Source organism: Mustela lutreola, chromosome 7, assembly GCF_030435805.1.
Source record: "Mustela lutreola isolate mMusLut2 chromosome 7, mMusLut2.pri, whole genome shotgun sequence".
Classification (NCBI taxonomy): Eukaryota; Metazoa; Chordata; class Mammalia; order Carnivora; family Mustelidae; genus Mustela; species Mustela lutreola.
The window spans coordinates 37,489,364-37,502,351 of NC_081296.1; the positions used below are offsets into that span (position 1 = coordinate 37,489,364).

At 55.4% G+C, this 12,988-nt stretch overlaps 1 protein-coding gene across 3 annotated transcripts; it reads left to right on the top strand.

The window, feature by feature from the left end:
- Window positions 1-1,924: 1,924 nt before the first annotated feature.
- On the top strand, window positions 1,925-12,130 carry STOML1 (stomatin like 1). Of its 3 annotated transcripts, none has more exons than XM_059180424.1 (7): window positions 1,925-2,161; window positions 3,889-3,995; window positions 4,865-5,014; window positions 5,324-5,527; window positions 9,891-10,086; window positions 10,494-10,706; window positions 11,218-12,130. In XM_059180424.1, exons 1-7 carry the CDS (start codon window positions 2,029-2,031, stop codon window positions 11,409-11,411), a joined length of 1,197 nt encoding a protein of 398 aa, XP_059036407.1. In that variant the 5' UTR covers window positions 1,925-2,028; the 3' UTR covers window positions 11,412-12,130. The 3 variants fall into 3 exon arrangements, with proteins under 3 accessions (XP_059036407.1, XP_059036408.1, XP_059036409.1); XM_059180425.1 differs by having other exon boundaries at window positions 10,497-10,706; XM_059180426.1 differs by lacking the exon at window positions 1,925-2,161 and adding an exon at window positions 4,128-4,233.
- The last annotated feature ends 858 nt before the right edge of the window (window positions 12,131-12,988 follow it).

A 12,988-nucleotide genomic window follows, 5' to 3' on the forward strand; every position in this document is an offset into this window, starting at 1 on the left:
CCGGTGAGGGCCCGCCTCCCGAGAGGAAGTGAGACAGAGCGAGGGGGCGGTTCTAGGGGCGGAGAGGCCGGCGGGGGCTTAGAGGACACGCCCATAAGCCGGAGGGAGGATTGGGAGCCGACGCGACGCTCAGCTGACCCGGGGGTAAAGGGACCATGGCAGAGCAGAGCAGAAAGGAGGCGGCAGCCGCCCTAGGCTTTGGGCCCCGTAACGGAGAAGAGCCGCAGGTGGCTCTACTTTGGAGGAACTCCTGGTCTAATGGAAGAGCAACAGTTGCCCAAACAGAGGTTTTCACACAACAGAGGGACTGGCTGGAAAGAATATCCTCAGCTGGGACTTGAAGGAACTTGGGGTGGGGCGGGGAGAGCTTAGAACAGCACGTGCAAAGGCCTGGAGGTTTGAAACAGGAGATTCTGTTTAAAAACTAGTTTTCATTATTTTCAGATTTAAGAGGGGACCCATGAGGGGCAACAGGGCTAAGAAATTGGACCAGGTCTGTAGGTGATAGTGAGTTTAGAACCCAGAAACATGACCCAACATGCATGTTGGGACGGTAACTCTGACAACCTAGGACCGTGGCCTGGTCTAGGAATTTGTTGTGGGATGCAGAGGAGGGATCTGAGTCAGAGACACTGGGAGGACACTTGAGTGGGGCTGAGGGGAATAGGACGGTGCCTTGGGTGATAGCTAGAGAGGTAGGTTGGTGAGTCTGAGGCAGAGGAGCAGGGAGGGAAGGGGGAGAACTGGTGAGCAGATATGAAGACAGTGAGGAGAGAGCAGGTTAGCTCTTGACCAAAGGAGAAGCATGCCAGCTCCCAGCTGGTGAGGGGAGAAAACACCTCCAGGCAGCTTCACTGGGCCAAAGGCTCTGGCTTCAAAAATCAAATCATCCCAACCACTGTGCTAACTTCTGATACAATTCTGTGCTCAGTTCCAGCTTGCAGCCGACTAGGAATGGTGATGGAACCCTGCTCCTGTAAAGCTGATCTTCTGGGCTGTGTGGGGAAAGGGAATGGGAGGGAGAGCCAACTTCTCAGGACCCTGTGAGGCCTCAGGGGCCTTACCCTACCCTCCAGCCTCGGGGCTTTAGAATCGGGCCGTTGAACTAGGAAAAGCCAAAGATGGTGAGCAGCAGCTGCAGAAGGGACCTGGAAGGGTCCCTGTTGGGTCCCTGTTGGGTCTGAGGAGGCAGGGCTGGCATGTGGCTGAGACAAGGAAAGCTTTATTAATTTCTTATTAATCACTTTCAAAGAGAGCAACATTTAAAACTCCATGTCGAAAATCATTGCTTCTCAGAGTAAATTTACCATTTGCATTTAGATTTTCTCAAGCCATGGAGAGGCAAGTTACCTCTAGGTCAGGTTACCTCTGGATCAAGGGGTGTGCTGTTTCTGGACTTTTGTGATACTCTAGAGGGCCTGCTCTGGGATGCTCTTGTGCTGTCTGTCCCCTCCTTCCTCACTCTGCTGTGCTCCCTGAGGTCTGCACATGAAATTTCTCTTTTTGTGCCAAAGTTCAGGCCCTCCCGCCCCACCTTGACCACAGTGAGGCTGGCTACGAACTCATTCAACAAATAAGTGTTGAGATCCATTCTGTGCCAGGCTTGCCGGGCTGTGGGGACGCAAGGAGTAATAATTTGCGGGCTGTGCCCAGGAGAAACCCTGATTCTAGATAAGACATCCCACACACTCCCACCCCAGTATGTGACTTTGGAGCGGGAATGCTGAGAAGGCTGGTAGCATTTCCTCGATTTTGGAGGAAATTCGGCTCTGAAATCCCACTCTGCAAAGCTCACCTTGCCTTCCAGCTCCTTTTCCAAGGCCAGGCAGTAGCACGACTCCGGCAGGCTCGGTCCTCCCGGCTCAGGGGGCGCTGTGGGACAGCGGGAGCCGCCCCGGCTAGCCACCGCCTCCCGCGCCCGTAGCCAGTGAGACCGGAAGCGGCGGCCGGCAGGGGTGGGCCGGATAGCGGCCGGCTTCTGTGGCCTGGCACCGCGCGGGGGCGCGGGGCGTGCCCCTGTCAAGAGCCATGCTCGGCAGGTCCGGGTACCGGGCGCTGCCCCTGGGGGACTTTGATCGTTTCCAGCAGTCGAGCTTCGGCTTCCTGGGCTCGCAGAAGGGCTGCTTGTCCCCGGAGCGGGGCGGCGTGGGGCCGGGGGCCGGTGAGTGGCCGCCCAGCACAGCGGACCCGGGGCGGGGACCCGCTGGTACCCTCAGGAGTCAGCCGGTCTGGCGCCCTCGCCTCCTAAGAGGAGGCACCGAGAGTGGCTATGGCGTGGAGAAGGGTCTGGACCAGGCATTGGGATGCTAGCGCTCACCCGCCCTCCCTAGGTCTACTGGGCTGCTGGCCCGGAGCGCTCTCATCCTCTAACAGGCCTCATCCCTTCATTTATCCTCTCGGCTCTTATCAGCCCTTTAAGCCTGGGAAGGGATTTCAAATTCTCATTTTGAAGATGTATTTATTTATTTGAGAGAGAGAGGGCGGGAGGGCCGGCGAAGGGACAGGGAGAGGAAGAGAATCTCAAGCAGATGGAACCAGATCTCAGGAACTGAGATCATGACCTGAGCAGAAACCTGCAGTCGGCAGATTCACCGACTGGGCCACGTGGGAGACCCCTCAAATTCCCATTTTGACCAGAAAGACCCCAGAGTCTAGGCGTGGGAGGTCACCAGAGCTCTAAGGGTGCTTGGCTGCAGAGAAATGGCAAAATCTTGATTCCAGGGGGTACTTCTAGATGCCTGGAGTTTAAGCATCTGCCTATTTCCTGGTGGATATGGGCAGGCCCTTGGCTGCCTGTGGTGTCAGCTTTGGTCATCTCTTGCTCCAGAGCCTTGAGGGATTCCCTTGGCTCCAGGGCCAGATCCCACATGATTCAGTCTGACAGGCAAACCCTGGAGGATTTGGTCTCTCCTGACCCTCCTGTAATGACAGCTGACCCTCTCCAAGGCTTCCTTTCCTGCAGGGGCCACAGGGGTCAGAGCTAGACAGGAAAACATCCTGGGGTTTGGAGAGCCCAGAGGGCATAGCGTTCCTGGAAGGACTGAGCAAAAGCTCCTGTCTGCTTCTTGCCCAGGCTTGGGAGGAGAAAGATACCAGAGGATAACCGTGCTAGATTCTGGGGCTCTCAGCTCCATTTTCCTCGTGGGCTCTCAGTTCTCCAAGGGGCCAGGACCTCTGATCTCAGATGAGCCTCATCTTCCTAGTTCCCGCCTCCTACCTGAAGCCACTTCAAGTATTTGATAGTCCTTAGGTCATTGAAAGGGGGCGTGAGTTGTGAGCTAGAGAAGAACATCTTCACCCTCACCTATGGTTCCTGTTGAGCCATTAATGCTTTATCCTAAGCATTAGGATAGCCTAAGGCCTTATCTCCAAGAGGATGAAAGCACACTTCTGGGGCTGATGGTGGAAGAGGAATGTGTTCTACCACCAGCATTCAGTTCAGCCCAGCAGTGTTTACAGATGCCTGGGTGCTCCTGGCTGTGTGCCAGGTATGGGAGGCACTATCTATCAGACAAAAGAATTGATCCAGATTCCTGGTGATGGGGGTATAGCTCAGTGGTAGAGCATTTGACTGCAGATTCCTGGTGAGGAGAGCATCACCAGGATTGGCTTCTCAAATCTAAAGGCTGTTGCCTAGCAGAGACTCGGCCTTGTGGAGGTGGAACTCGAGGCAGATTAGTTTTGATGTGTGGGAGGAGGGAACGTTCTTCACTAGCATCTGGCTAGAGACAGAAATGAGGCAAGGAGGCAACTGAGAGCTCCGAGAAGGGACTAGCTGCTGAAGGGAGAGGTGGGCAAAAGGTGCACTTGACCAACTTCACTCAGCCTGCTGCTGTCCTGCCAGCACTGGTTGGTGTTTTCTGACTGCCTCTGCTGTCTTGTCCCCAGACGCGCCCCAGAGCTGGCCCTCCTACCTCTGCCACAGCCTCATCAGTTTCCTGGGATTCTTGCTGCTGCTGCTCACTTTCCCCATTTCTGGCTGGTTCGCCTTGAAGGTAAGGCTGGCTGGGTCAGACTCTGGGGGATTGGGCCCCCACTCTCCATCCTCTGTCCCCTTCCCCTGAATATTACATTATCACATCCCAGTGAAATGGGCCGGTCCGGGATTATTCATTTGTATCTTTCAGATGAGGAAATAGGCTCAGGCTTGCCCAAAGTCATACTGGGAGCCAGTGAGTGGCAAACAAGCCTTCCCAAACACCCAAGTTCTGGGATCTGGACACTGGCTTTAAGGTGCACACAGATATCTTTGCCACATCTTCCTTTCTTTGGGTTAGGCTGAAATTTGAACTGAAAACTACTCCACTTGGCCCAGTAGGTAATGAGTAATAGGAATTCAGGCCTGGTTTTTAACAAGGGCTGGTGCAGAGGGGAAATCTGGAGCTGTACTTAAAGATCATATCTGAGAGCTGCAGTGAAGGTGGAAGCCCAGGCAGGCCGTGCCTGTTGTGTGGCCTAGGAAACAGTCAACTTTTCTAGAAAGCCTTCGGGTTTGGTGTGGTCTGGAAGGAAGTCTTTAGAAGGTGCTAAATTCTAGTCCTAAAGCTGCCACTGATACAAACACTGTGTGACCCTGGGCAAGTCACTTTGCCTCTCTGGGCCTTCATTTCTCAATTTGGACCTATTTACTTCTGAAGTTGACAAAGCCCCTTTTTTGGGGTTGGAGTCATTCAGAACTGCATTCACATCTTTCCTGTTTCACTTGGAGGCTCTGTGATTTTTGAGCAAATCATTTAACCTCTCAGGGTCTTGGTTTTCTCTTCCAAAAAGATCTAAGGATATCTGACACCGACCAAAGCAAAGGAGAGAGAGGGGAGCCTAGGCCTGGAACTTTCACCTCTCTCTCTCTCACCCTCGTGAACAGATTGTGCCCACCTATGAGCGGGTGATCGTATTTCGACTAGGCCGGATCCGCACCCCTCAGGGGCCCGGCATGGTTCTGCTCTTGCCCTTCATTGACTCCTTCCAGCGGGTGGATTTGAGGACACGTGCTTTCAATGTCCCTCCCTGCAAGGTGAGGATCTTCTCGGCTCCCCCAGACAGAGGGAGTGGGGGCTTGTGCAGCATGATTGTGGGAGCCAGTTCCATGGTGTATGAGTAGCCGTCAGGGGCAGGGTGGTGGAAGAAACCAGAAAAGTTGAGGATGGAGGCTGGGAGGACATCCTTGCTCAATGTACCTACTGACATGCACTTGGGGATGTGATTTTCCCTTTGAGGAACTAGGTACCAGGAGGGCGGGTCAAGCTGGGTAGTCTTCGTGGGCCAGAGCTCCCTGCAGCACCAGCCCCTTGAGTATCTCCTCTTTCACGACCTCCCCCAACAGCTGGCCTCTAAGGATGGGGCTGTGCTGTCCGTGGGGGCTGATGTCCAGTTCCGCATCTGGGATCCAGTACTGTCTGTGATGACTGTGAAGGACCTGAACATGGCCACGCGCATGACGGCCCAGAACGCTATGACCAAGGCCCTGCTCAAGAGGCCTCTGCGGGAGATCCAGATGGAGAAGCTCAAGATCAGCGACCAGCTCCTGGTAGGCAGCTGTTCACATGGTAGAGGTCAGTGGTGAGCTCCGGGCCTGGCTTTACCTGCCAAGGCACTTAGAGCAAAGCATCAAATTGCTCTGGGCCTCAGTTTACCATATATTCCAACCTTGGAAGAACCAGCAGTCTGGGTGGGACTGAGCACCAGAAGATGGGTGCAGAGCATAGTGGTCTTGGGCAAGCCTGTCTTGGCGAGGCACTGGGGCCTTGAGAGGGGCATGGTCTAATCCAGATTCTGGGGCCTTCCCTAACTGCTGGGGTTCTACCCTTCACCACTCTGCAGGCGTTGCCATGACAACACTGGGCTTCGGAGGCAGGCAGTGAGGGTGAAAGGAGTGGGGGCCCTCCTAGCACAGTCACCTGGGGAATTCCAGGCTCCACAGGGCAGCGTGTGCGCTTGGGGGCTTTGTGTTCCTAGTTCAGAACAGAACAGACACAAGGGCATTTGGACCTTTTTCTGGTCTCTCCACGTGAGTCATTATCTGCGCCAGAATTCCCCTCTCATCCCTTTTGTGACAGAATGGGGTGGAAATGTGGCATGTGTCACACATGGTGGCATATCCCCTGCTCCCCAGGCTCACCTTGGGCTTTCTCCTGTGTCCTGGTGGACCCTGAGTGAGGTCTTAAGTCCCCTTGGCTGTGTTTTCCCCTGGGACCTGGGGTTTGAGGACCGGAGTGGGGGGCAGTAATGCCAGTCCTGGAGATCCCAGTCCCTTCTGGAAGTGAACCAGCCCCATAAGGGAAACCCCCAAGGAGATGCTGCTGTGCTGGGGACGGCAGCTCTCACGTGCAGAGTGTCTTAGGGTCTATGAGTCCTTTTGCTCCCCACGTGTATCCGCTTCACATTCTGCTGCCAGAGGGCTAATATTATGGTTTTATTTTGGCGGGAGGAAACTAAGGACTCAGAAGTTATTGGTTGCCCCCCAAGAACCATGGTCAAGGGCAGAGCCGGCCCAGAGCCAGATCACTGGCTATCCCACCCCCCACCCTCAATCCAGTGCTCCGTCTTCTACAGTTGATAACAAATTGATAACAGCTTTTATTTATGAAACCACATTCCATTTTAGTGTACTTTTCAGAGGAGAAAGCTGATCTCAGCCTTATTGCTGTCAGGGGCGGGTGGGGAATGAAACCAGAACACCAGGCGTGTTGTGCAACAAAGCCGAGAGAGGCAGTTTGGGGGAAATCGGTCCCACACCAGGATGTTAGTCATTTAGGGCCTGTTGCCCAAACTGGGTTGGCGCCTGGTTAAGTGGGGTCAGTGCCTGTGGTTACAACGAAGTCTCAGGAACACTAGCTTGCCTCCCAGAAGCCCTGGGTCAGGCATACATTTCTCATTCTCACTCCCCTCTCTGCCTCTTCCCTGGAGGGACTCACACTCTCCAGTCTCCCTTGCTGGACCCTGGTGAGCTGCTCACTCCTCCCCCAGGCTGGTTGCTTGCTTCCATTCACTGCTGCCACACACTACATTCCCCTGCTGCAACCTGACCTCTTCCTCCTCAGGAGGCAGACCCCTGGGACAGGAACCCTTTCGCTCATCTGGCATCAGCCCTTCAACCTCGGGTTCTGTGCTGTCTCTCTGGTCACCGCAAGCCAAGCCGTGCTTCTTCCTCCGAGGCTCCTCCCTTTGTGGGCAGTGCTCTGGTCTCAGGGCTCAGCTTCTGCTTCTGTTAGTCCTCTCTCCGCTCCTTTCTGCGTGGGCGTGGGCACAGACTCTCTTCTGCACCCCAGCCCCTGACAGCTCTCCCCTACCTCCCCCACCTCTCCCCCTGCTCACCCCATCCTCAGTCTAGGCTTCCTCTAGACTCCTAAGACAGCAGCATGACCTCCTTCCTGCTAGCTCCCAGCACTTATCGGTCCCACGCTTGCTTAACATGGGGGGAGCCTCTGACTCTGTGCACCCTCCTTTCTCTCTTGTCTCTCTCTCTCTCTCGAATGCTCTGCTCCCTTGGCTTCCATTATTTCACTTCTGCTTTTCCTCCTTCCAGCTCACTCCTGCTTACTACTTGCTGTCCTGCCCTTCAGTTTCCAAGGTTCTGCCAATGGCCTCTTCTTCTTGCCTAGGACCTCCTGGGAGGGCTCATCCAGCCGGGCTTCATGCTGCTTCTGGACATTGATTATGTACAACCCTCTGCTCCAGCTCCCCTCCTGTGCCCTGGACCCCGTTTATCCAACCGCCTGGTGGACACTTCAAGCTGAATATGTTTAAAAAAAAAAAAAATAGTCCTTTTCCCCCGCCTAGCCATCGCCGAGCAAGTGTCTGCCTGTGTGCTCGCTCCCGGTGAGCACCGCGCTCACGCTCGTGCAGGAGCCCACGCCGGAGCCGGCCCCTCTCCGCCCTCCGGCATTCACAGGCAGGTGGCCACCACGCTCCTTGCTTGTTTCCCGGGTGTTTTGCTGTAGCTGCATCTAGTTGACAGAGTTGTGCTCTGTCCTCTGCATGTCTCGGCTTCACGGCCACCTCTCCATCTAACACCAGAGCCGCCTCATTTCTGCCTGCGCTTTGAAACTGGCCCACGTGGTCTCCACGTCCCCACCCTCAGCCCCCTTCAATCCGGTGTCCACGGAGCAGCCAGGAGGAGTTCCCAACGAGCAGGTCTGCGGTCACCCCCACTGCCGAACTCCTCTCGAGGCTCCTCGTGTATCAGAATAAAGCCAAGTGAGTGGGGCCACCCACCTCAGAGCCCTCTGCTTGTTCCAGTCTCCCAAGCCACACTTGGGGGTCTAGCTAAATGGAATGGTGGTTACTCACACTTCCCCAGACGTTCCAGGTTCTTCTGTCCAGGTGTTTTTTTTTTTAATTTTTAAATTTTTTATTTTTTATAAACATATAATGTATTTTTATCCCCAGGGGTACAGGTCTGTGAATCTCCTGGTTTACACACTTCACAGCACTCACCAAAGCACATACCCTCCCCAATGTCCACAATCCCACCCCCCTTCTCCCAACCCCCCTCCCCCCAGCAACCCTCAGTTTGTTTTGTGAGATTAAGAGTCACTTATGGTTTGTCTCCCTCTCAATCCCATCTTGTTTCATTTATTCTTCTCCTACCCCCTTAGCCCCCCATGGTGCATCTCCACTTCCTCATATCAGGGAGATCATATGATAGTTGTCTTTCTCCGCTTGACTTATTTCGCTAAGCATGATACGCTCTAGTTCCATCCACGTTGTTGCAAATGGCAAGAACCTAGATGTCCATCAACAGATGAATGGATAAAGAAGATGTGGTATATATACACAATGGAATACTATGCAGCCATGTCCAGGCTTTTATACATGTTGTTCCCATTGCCTGAAAGAGTCCTTCTTGTGGGGTTCCTGGACCCAACTCCAGTGTGGGGTAGGGGGTTTCCACACACACAGCACCCAGCAATTTTCAGACACCAGTAGGGTATCCCTAGAATTCAACTCACTTTGAACACTGTCTACCAAGAGATAGCATCAGATCCCGTGGGTTAAAAGCTCAGTCCCACAAGACTGCCCCCCATCCCTTACTAAAGATGCCAGTCACAAGCCCCAGGCTGTTACCTGTGCTTCTCACTGACTGGCTCCGGTTGGGGGTTCCAGCCACCTCCCTGGGTCCTTTTGCTAGAGCAGCTCTCAGAACTCTGGGAAGCACGTTTACCAGTTTATTAAAGAATGTGATAAAAGCTATGAATCAACAACCAAAGAGAGACACAGGGCGAGGTCTGGGGAAGGTACGTATGGAACATTCCTGCCCTCCCCAGGCACCCCACTCTCTGGCGTTCACCAGCCTGGAAGCTCTGGAACCCAGTCCTTCTGGGAATTCTCTGGAGGCTTCTTTGCGTACTGAGGACCAAGTCATTGGTCATAGCTCAGGGTGGGACTGAGGGTTCCAACTCTCCAATTACATAGTTGGTCCTCCTGGCAGCCAGCTCCCGCCCTTGAGTGGGTCCAAAAGTCCCCTTTCTTACCTTCATAGAAGACCCCTTTATCACTCTTCTCACAGGCAATTCCAAGGGTCGTAGGAGCTAAGTCAGAAACAAAGACAAATACGTAGAAGTATATTTTAGTCAGTCGAGTGATCAAATGGAAACATATATTTCTTTTAGGTCACATCACAGTCTTCCTTCTTGGTGTACTCCTTGGCTGGGGTGACCCCGCTCCACCCGGCATCACTGCCCATTCCCTGGGCCTCCAGGGGGTCAGGCCTGGTCCTAGTTACTCACACCAGTTACCAGCTCCTGGGTTGTATGTACTTGCCCTCTGCCTGTGTTCCTCAGGAGGGAGCCTGGGCCGGAACAGGAGGCGTGGTGCCTCCAGCCTAAAGAAGGTGCTCCCAGAATGGCTTGTCGGCTTAATTCCATTTCTCCGCCTACACTCTTTTTCAGCTGGAAATCAATGATGTGACCAGGGCCTGGGGACTGGAGGTGGACCGGGTAGAGCTGGCAGTGGAGGCCGTGCTCCAGCCACCCCAGGACAGCCCAGCGGGGCCCAACTTGGACAGCACTCTCCAGCAGCTGGCCCTCCACTTCCTGGGAGGAGGCCTGTCCTCTGTGGCGGGAGGCTTGTCAGCCCCAGGGCCAGGTGAGGAGCTCTAGAAAGAAGGGGAGGTGCTTCTGGGGCGCTCAGCTCAGTGTTCTGCACAGGCTCAGGGCCCATTGTCTTAACTGAGCTGAGCATGTTCGTGCAGTGCTCACCTGCCCAGCTGCTCAGGCTGTCCCTACTGCTTGAGCTGACGGATGCTAAGGCGGTGAAGAGAGCTGTCTGAGTGGGTGGAGGCCTTCGGGAGCCTCCGTGGGAGGAGGGGACAGCACCCAGGGGTGAAAGCTGAGGGGCTGCTTCTTAGCCGAGGAGGAAGTCAAACGCAGGCTTGAAGGGCCTATGAGAGGGAGCTGCCATGAGAAGTGCAGAGGTCACAGTGAGCCTGACCTTGGGAGCACAGTGACTTTCTTCCCTCTGCTTCCTTCCCCAACCCTGTCGGCCACCGCCAGCAGACTCCTTGGAGATGGTGAGTGAAGTCGAGCAGCCTGCGCCTCCTGTTGGTGCTGGGCCCGGCCCAAAGCAGCCCGTGGCGGAGGGACTATTGACTGCTCTGCAGCCCTTTCTGTCGGAGGCCCTGGTCAGCCAAGTTGGCGCCTGCTACCAGTTCAATGTCGTCCTGCCCAGTGGTGCCCAGAGCGTCTACTTCCTCGACCTCACTACAGGTGCCACTGCCTTCCCTGCCCTCGCTCACCTTCCCAGCCAGGTTGCTTATAGCTGCCCCCTTCCCATGGTCCTCTTTTAAATTTAAATTTAAAATCCTTCTGTTCCCGCCACAGTTTAGAGGGACCTCATAGCAGTCTGGGGCTCAGACAGCACAATCTGGGGGTTTGTCTCCCAGCCTGTCTCTGTGAGAAGGACGACTTTGATGGTTGCAGACCGAGCCCCACACACAGTACAGGCCGACTGCGTGACAGTCTCTGTGCTGAGCACGTGCAATGCATGATCTCCCTACAACTCACCTCGAGCCTCTATTCGGGGATGATTGTCCTCCCCGTTTCACCAATTTGGAAACTGAGGCCCCAAGTGCTCCTACAGCCGATAAGACTAGAACTCAGGGAATTAGAACCTGAACACCTGACTATTACTCTCTACTCCTCCCAGTGGGCCATGCTAACCAGACCTTCCCCCTGCTGCATAGCCATACCAGTGCTCAATTTTTCTTTCCCTCCACAGGGCACGGGAGGGTAGGACATGGAGTGCCTGACGGCATCCCTGATGTCGTGGTGGAGATGACCGAGGCGGACCTGCGGGCCCTTCTGTGCAGGGAGCTGCGGCCCCTGGGGGCCTACATGAGTGGGCGGCTAAAGGTGAAGGGTGACCTGGCCGTGGCCATGAAGTTGGAGGCTGTCCTCAGGGCCCTGAAGTAGCGGCTTTGGCTGACTGTCCGTAGCCAAGCTCCAAGTCTGGCATCAAGCCAGGGAGGCATCTTAGAGGAGAAGGCGGCACTGGTGCCACACCTTGGATTGTTGAGGCCTTCCTCAGCCAGGAGCCAAGGGATGGAGACTGGGCCGACACCAGAGCTGGGAGAGACTGTGTCAGGCCGCCTTGTCCTCCTTACCTGGAGTGCTTCTCTGGACAAGCCTTTGCCCATCCTGCTCCCCGGCTGAATGCCCAGCCCTGAGCCGGGTACACGGTGTGATAACGAGAGCCAAGCCGGCCCGCTCTGCTGGCGACCTAACTGGAGGGGCGGGGCCCGCAGACATAGCCTGGCTGCATGGATTCGGGCTGGTGTGAGGGAGCCAAGCATGTGGCTCAGGTCCCAGCTCCAGGGTGGGGATCAGAGAGGTTGAGTGTGGAGAAGGAGGGCAGCCACCAAGAAGAGTCACTTCAGGGCAGGGATTTGGGGATCGAGCTGGGCCTGCCTTCCCGGTTGCTCTCTAGGCCCAGGCCCTGGGCAGTGGTGGTGGAAAAGCGTGGGGCCTTCTCCGCTCTGGCCCTGCTCCTGAAGATGTCTTGACTCGTCCCCCAGCTCCGTCTTGCATGCCTGACGGGCTGGAGCCCAGGGCAGCATGTAGGAGAGCCCTGCTGTTCTGTGCTTTTTACCAGAGGTTGGCAAACCACCAATAAATGTGCTGTTTACAATGTATTGAAGAGAGGTGGGGGCATGGGGTGGGTTGGGGAATCCCCGAGGCCATGCCCCTACTGCCACCTGGGCAAGGACCAGGGCTGGGAGGCTGTCACACCCTTAATATATGCGTGTGAATCACCCACAGTTCCCCTTCTGCCAAGGGTTTCAGAGACCCTGGGGCAGGTATGGGCTCTTCTGTTCCTCTTTGGGGTAGAAGTTGGCTAGGAAAGAGAGGATATGGGTGTGTCAGAGCTGGTCCTGCAAACATCCTCCCTAGGGTTAGGGTTGGGGGTGGGTGTCTGATCCCGTTCAGGAGAGGAGTCAGAGCTGCTATCCGCTCCCGGGCCTCTCCACACCCCCACCCCCGGGGTCCCTGTTTCTCCACCAGCAGAAGGGAAGGAAATAGAAGGAAGTGGGCCTAGAGGCCAGGCCAGGTCTTTAGCCCTGGGAGCCTGGCCCAGCTTTCTGCTGCTGTGCCCCAGCCCAAACCCCAGGGAGCCCAGGGAAGGGGCCTTTTACGTCTTCAGCCCTAAGAAATGAATCTCACTTCCCAGAAAGTCTTGTGAAAAAACGAAACTCTGAGAAATCGGGACCTCCCCTTTGTGAAACAGTCCCGGGCTTGTCCTCTGGCACCAGGCTGTTCCCCTCGGGGCCTCTCTAGCTCCCCTGGCACAGTCTAGTTTTCCCCTTTGTTTCTGCCAGTGCCTGCATTTTCCCTCCTTTGGGAAATCCTCTTAGCGTGGACTAGGTGGCCTTGGGGTTCAGGTTTCAGCTTCCGGGCTCTCGCCATGGAGGGCCAGAGGCCAGCCAGCTGCCCCTGCTCTGCCCTCAGCTGGAGACTGCCTTCCCTGCAGTCCTTTCTGCCCCCACCAGCCA

Bases quoted from the DNA above. Each gene is read 5' to 3' on its own strand.
- STOML1 (XM_059180424.1), top strand. From the start codon at position 2,029: ATGCTCGGCAGGTCCGGGTACCGGGCGCTGCCCCTGGGGGACTTTGAT. The intron at 3,996-4,864 runs GTAAGGCTGGCT...CCTCGTGAACAG, and splicing joins CTGGCTGGTTCGCCTTGAAG to ATTGTGCCCACCTATGAGCG. The intron at 5,015-5,323 runs GTGAGGATCTTC...CTCCCCCAACAG, and splicing joins TCAATGTCCCTCCCTGCAAG to CTGGCCTCTAAGGATGGGGC.